We start from the raw sequence: 5,826 nt of genomic DNA on the forward strand, positions 1-5,826 counted from the left end.
CACTGGACACCATCGAATTAAGGGTTAACCCATTCAATGCCACAACTTTTACGAACGATATAACTCAGGTCAGTGGCACTGAATGCTTACTTATTTGCACAAATAAAAAAATAACTGGATATTTATCAAATATGAAATAATATGAGATATATAAAAATATTTAAACGCCATATTAACTGCTAATTTTCCATAAGTGTTTGTTTTTCTAAAAACCATAGCGATAATACTCAATAAACCTATTAGTTCATTCAAGAAAGATTTCTTTGTAAATGACAGATGGTCGCAAGTAAAATTATTAAAAATAAACATACGTTAAATCCTACTCAGCCATACGGCTATTAGTACATACATCAAAAAATTCACTTAAAATAATATTATAAAAATTATACTAGAAAAATATGATTTGTTAATTATCTTACTAAATAAATATAAAGCTATTTACGGCCAGTAATTGTTAAAATCTAATAATTAGGCCTATACAAAAAAAAAATTAACAGTTTCAATGCCACACTTATCTCGTACTAAAAGTAACACAAGTATCTGGCATTGATTGTTGAAATATGCTTCCAATATTGCTTAAAAAATGATTGAAGACTAGACTTTGTAAAAAGTATAAGTCAATTATAAATGCATTTTAATTTTGAGCTAGACGACGAAAATATTACCAAAAGATTAGAAGGAAGAAAAATTTACTGAAAAATATCAGTCATTCATATTGCTGTTTCAGTTTTTTCAAGGAGAATGAAAGAGAAGAATACTATAAGCTAAGAGCCTATGATAACTGTTTGGTGAAAATTTCAACCAATACCATCGTTAGATAATCAAAAAAAGTTATTTTTCTATAGCAGGCAAGATTAAAGAAGGCTAATTGAAGCCAAGAAAATCATACGATATTAAACACGATTATTTTAAACAATAATCTCTTTAGAATTTTTGATAGTCAAAAAAGTCAGAAATATTTATAACCGTATCCTTAGAATGTAAAATAATCGATACAATATTTTGAATCGATGTCTCGAATCAGATACATTACTATTTATGTCACATTGACAGCTGTCAAAACATTTCTGTAGTAAAAAAAAAGATTATCGAATCGTTATTTTCTTTAGCCAATGATATAATAATTCAAAACTTTCATGTTCCCTTATAATAATTGTACTTTCAATACTGATTGGATGAAAAATAATTAAAAAAAAATGATTCCTATAATACAATCATTACAAATACGATTGATGAAAAAAATGGGCAAATTTTAAACATTTTTCAAATCAAATAGATTCAAAAATTGAATCTAAAACAAAAAACCGTGATTTTCTACTTAACATTTTTGTTTCTTTATCAACAAATAAAGGAACAATAGGAAGGAGTTCATTGCAGTTCACAGGTACCACAAACATGATAAAAATTCGTTGTACTGACCCTTATAATTCAATCAGGGGCAGATCTTGTGCGACTGGTCAGCAGACTTGTTGTTCAGCTAACTCGTGGATGAGCAGGGGGGTGGTGTCGTGTGTGAAAGGTGGAGGGGCGGGGGCTGTTGCTGATGGTGGTCTCTGAGCTGCGACACGCTCGAGCACGCACGAGGCGGACAGTCGCGCCTCTGCATCATGATCCCAACATTCCTCCATTGTATCACAAAGTACAAATAGTCCCTGTAAGATAAGTTTATTTATGAACTAACTGTCACCCGCGACACCGTTCGCGCGGTATTAAAAAAACTTAGTAAGTAGTAATCTATGTGTTCTTCCAGACTATCTTCTACATCTATGCCAAATTTCATCAAGATCCATTGAACTGTTCTGGAGATACCTTCTAACAAACATCCAAACATTCGCTAAGATAATATGTACTTAAATTTTAAATTTTAAGATTCACATAGTTGACTACACAATTCAAGCTAATCTATTTGTAGGAGTAGAATAGAATATTAAGATAAAAAACTTGGCGGCACTTTCCTGATTATGTTTGCATAAAATATAGCGGAGAGTTACTGTTTTAATTTGCGGTAATACTAACAATTTTAATCTCAAAGAATTTCAACAATATAAGTATACTTACTGGATGTTCTCGCCATCGCGGTGGGATGTGTGGTCTCAATTTTCTTTGTACAACAGCTTCCTGCATCTCCTCCAATCCTGGATGGGAGCCAACTTCCTCTTCAAGGGGTAACCTGTACTGAGCGGTTGGTTCCACACCACCTTCGTCACATCTAATCAAAGAATAAATATTAATTACTACTCAGAATACTTTGATGTTTCCTTTAACCCTTAGTGTAGGTTTATAGAGTGCTAGCTGTCTTGCACGCGGCTTAGTCTCTTAGTTCTTACTATGTTCTAGATCCATGCCAAATTTTACCAAATTCCGTTCAACCATTCTGGAGATATATTAAAACAATTATCCATCCATTCATCCAAATATTCTCATTCATAATATTAGTAAGATGGCAAAAAGATTATAAACATAATTATGAAAGTATTTTACATATTTGTAATTCCGGGTCAACAAAATTAAAGTACTTTTATGTGTTGTTTTGGGTCAGTATTAATTACATAAATAATGAAATGTAATTTAATTCCTATGAATAACTAAATAAGCAGAATATCAAGACATTATATACTTATAATGCATTCTATATTGTATCAGGTAAGCATTTAAAAATGCTGCAATGAAAAGTTTTGAATTACAAAATGTAATTTTATTCAAATTATGTCTAAGTTAGAACATACTATTAAATTACTAGCTGTCGCCCGCGATTCCGTCCGCAGAGAATTAAAAAAAAACTTAATAAGTAGCCTATGTGTTCTTCCAGACTATGTTTTACATGTGTGCCAAAGTTCATCATAATCTGTTTAACCGTTCGGGAGATACCTTCAAACAAACATCCATCCATTTAAACTTTCTTATTTATAATATTAGTAAGATTTATATAATATTTAAAACATTTCTTACCTTGACGCAATCTCCCATAACACAAGCGCACACGCATACATATCTATTCTTAGGAACGCATCTTTAGTGAAGTTGATTGCTCCATCTAATACTTCAGGCGCCATATATCTTCGGGTTCCGACTTGACCGTGAGCGTCACCACAGCCTCTTCCAGCGACAAAGATCAATGCCAGACCAAAGTCAGCAATACAAGCACTCATATCAGATTTTAAGAGCACATTCTTTGATTTGAAGTCCCGATGAGCGACTGCTGGTTTACCACCTCCTTCTTCATGAAGATGTGCTAAGCCTCGAGCAACGCAGGCTGCTATACGCCAAGCTTCAGCCCAGGTTAGGGTATGTGCTTTCAAGTAGTCACATAGAGAACCCTGAAAAATCAAACAATTATATATATAAATTTATGTTATTTTACTAATATTACCAATAATATAAATGTGAATGTTTAGATGGATGTTTGTTACAAAGTATCTCTAAAATGGCTGCATGGATTTCACTGAAATTTGGTATAGATGTAGTTCATAGTCTGGAAGAACACATAGACTACTAATTAATTTTTTATAACACCCCGCGGGCGACAGCTAGTTATGTAAAAAATCATGATATTGTGCAAAATGTATTTAGGTTTAACTATAAAATAAAAAATAATCTCTACCTTCTCATGATATGCACTAATAAGCCAATATTCAGCCTGTAGATTATCACCCTTTTTGTCAACTCCAATATAGTGTAAAATATCAGGATGATCCATTCTTGGAAGGCGATATATCTCCTGTTCAGCCAACCATGACTGTTTGTCTTGTAATGGAAAAACTTTCACCGCAACATCTTTTGGTCCTAACTTTGCTCTCCAAACTGCACCAAATCGTCCTCGCGCTCGAACCTCGCATAACGTAACTTGACTTAGCAATCCACCAGTTTCGTGATCCATACCCGCACCTGCTGAAGGTGGTCTGGACAATGATGCTTCACCATTTGCCAATTCAGCAAAAGAGCTACCTTTGCGTTTTCTGTACAGTAAGTAACATCCAACTAAAACCCCAAACAGTATGAATAGAGGTGTCAATGTATACGCAATAACAGCTTTTGTATCATCATCAGGGGTTGGCAATGGTGATGCTGGTATTCTCTCCGGTGGTAACTCAGTCTGTGCTGACATTCCTGCTTCTAAGCCTGGGAATGTTGCGTTCTCGTTACACATGTCACCTTCGCAACAGCAATGTAATAGTGGCAGTTTAACATTGTGCAATCTGCAACTCGATGCTCTGTCGTTACATGCTACTGTATCAAGAAAACATCCTTTAACTTTTACTGTTGCTTTGTTTGTTTCATTGTTGAAATGCCATAGAGTAAAGCAATGGTTACTCTTGTCTGATTCTATCGCTTGACATTCATCCCTTTTCACTTCAGGAGGTGGACAGTTGGGATTTTTTGTTTCATCACATACTGAAGAATCATTAAAAAATTCACAGAACTTAGTTTCTACTCCACCTCCTTTTGGTCTGGGTGGTAGGTTTTCTTCCATAGGAGGTGCACCTAGCACTGATCCTTGTATACCTTAAATTGAAAGTATTTTCTATTATATTATAAAGTAATAACATCAATTGTAAAACTAATTAAAAATGAATGAATAAGAAACTTGTTTGAAGACCAGAATTATTTCAATCTAAATAATTTCTTAAAAACTCTCTATTTAGATAAATGTTTATTCTGAAATAGTTGAAAGTTGCTTGTTTAAATATATAAATCACTTAGCAAACAAAACAACATGAAGTCTGGAATGTTACGAGAATATAACGAAATTTATGAACTGAATGAGGTCTTCTGGTCATTATAAATGAATGCGTTGTAAGTCATTATCTAAATCTCAGAGAATACCAGTTTTTAAAATGAATAAATTGTAAATGTTACTTACCTAGTACAAGCAAAGTAAAATTAAGCACAGACTTAGCGACCATGGTGAAGAACTCGATTCACAAGATCAGACGCGGCCGCCAGATCCGTCGCGACACAACTATGTTATTTTTAAACACATCAAAGCTCTATTTAGGAAATCTCAAACATAGGTACATGTCAAGTAACACAAACAACGCACATCGCGATTCGTACTGAAAGAGTCAGAATCACATCAAACGAAACTTATTAATACTTCAACGACAACCAATTGAATTAACTGATCAGTTTAATTAGATTAATTGCTGTGATTTAATTTGTAATTTCCGTATTGTTATAATCAAACAAGCTATCATCCATCACAAGCTATACTTTTTGACGTAACTAGTGATGTGACATAGGTATAGATATGTGGTACCGATTTGTCAACTCGATTTTTACTAACTCGAGATAAATAAAGTTACGTTTTAATCGAGTAGACCTTTTTTTTCAACTTGTGTTTGGGTGGTGACATGTCATAATATATCGTTCATGACAAATTAAGAACTGTACTTTTTTGTATGAGCGTTATCATAATTTAAGTTTATTCGAAGTTGACTAAACTAATCTCTTTTTCCAATCCTTAGAATGGGTTATTGTGAGAAAGCCGTAAAATAAAGCCGACTTTTTGTAGCTTTTTTGAATTCTACAATTCCATCATACATAATTTTTAGTCCATGTAAGCCAAGAAAGAAGGTAAATTTTAAGAAGTTGGTTTTAACAATTCGCCACAATCTCATAACGTAACCACAAGAGTTACTGGTGATACACATATAAAAGAATTGTGTAATACACAATTTTATTCAAATTACTATCTCTTTAATTAGTTAATACCAAAGGAAGGTACTAGATGGCGTTAGCTGTTTTTTTTTAGTCGATTGGCATTAAGATTCTTTTATTAAAATTATCATCATGGCATTTTAGGAGCTGATTATGAACAGCAAAGCG

The 5,826-nt window shown here is 33.3% G+C and overlaps 1 protein-coding gene across 1 annotated transcript; it reads right to left on the reverse strand.

Moving 5' to 3' along the window:
- Window positions 1-1,128: 1,128 nt before the first annotated feature.
- LOC106117784 (activin A receptor type 2 punt) lies at window positions 1,129-5,199 on the reverse strand. Its single transcript, XM_013312218.1, has 5 exons — window positions 4,862-5,199; window positions 3,602-4,503; window positions 2,950-3,317; window positions 2,059-2,209; window positions 1,129-1,652 (listed from the first exon to the last, which is right to left on the reverse strand). The coding sequence occupies exons 1-5, from the start codon at window positions 4,902-4,904 to the stop codon at window positions 1,458-1,460; spliced, it is 1,659 nt and encodes a 552-aa protein (XP_013167672.1). The 5' UTR covers window positions 4,905-5,199; the 3' UTR covers window positions 1,129-1,457.
- Between the last annotated feature and the right edge of the window lie 627 nt (window positions 5,200-5,826).

The sequence above is a fragment of the Papilio xuthus genome, unplaced genomic scaffold (assembly GCF_000836235.2).
Source record: "Papilio xuthus unplaced genomic scaffold, Pxut_1.1 DF829567.1, whole genome shotgun sequence".
Lineage (NCBI taxonomy): Eukaryota > Metazoa > Arthropoda > Insecta > Lepidoptera > Papilionidae > Papilio > Papilio xuthus.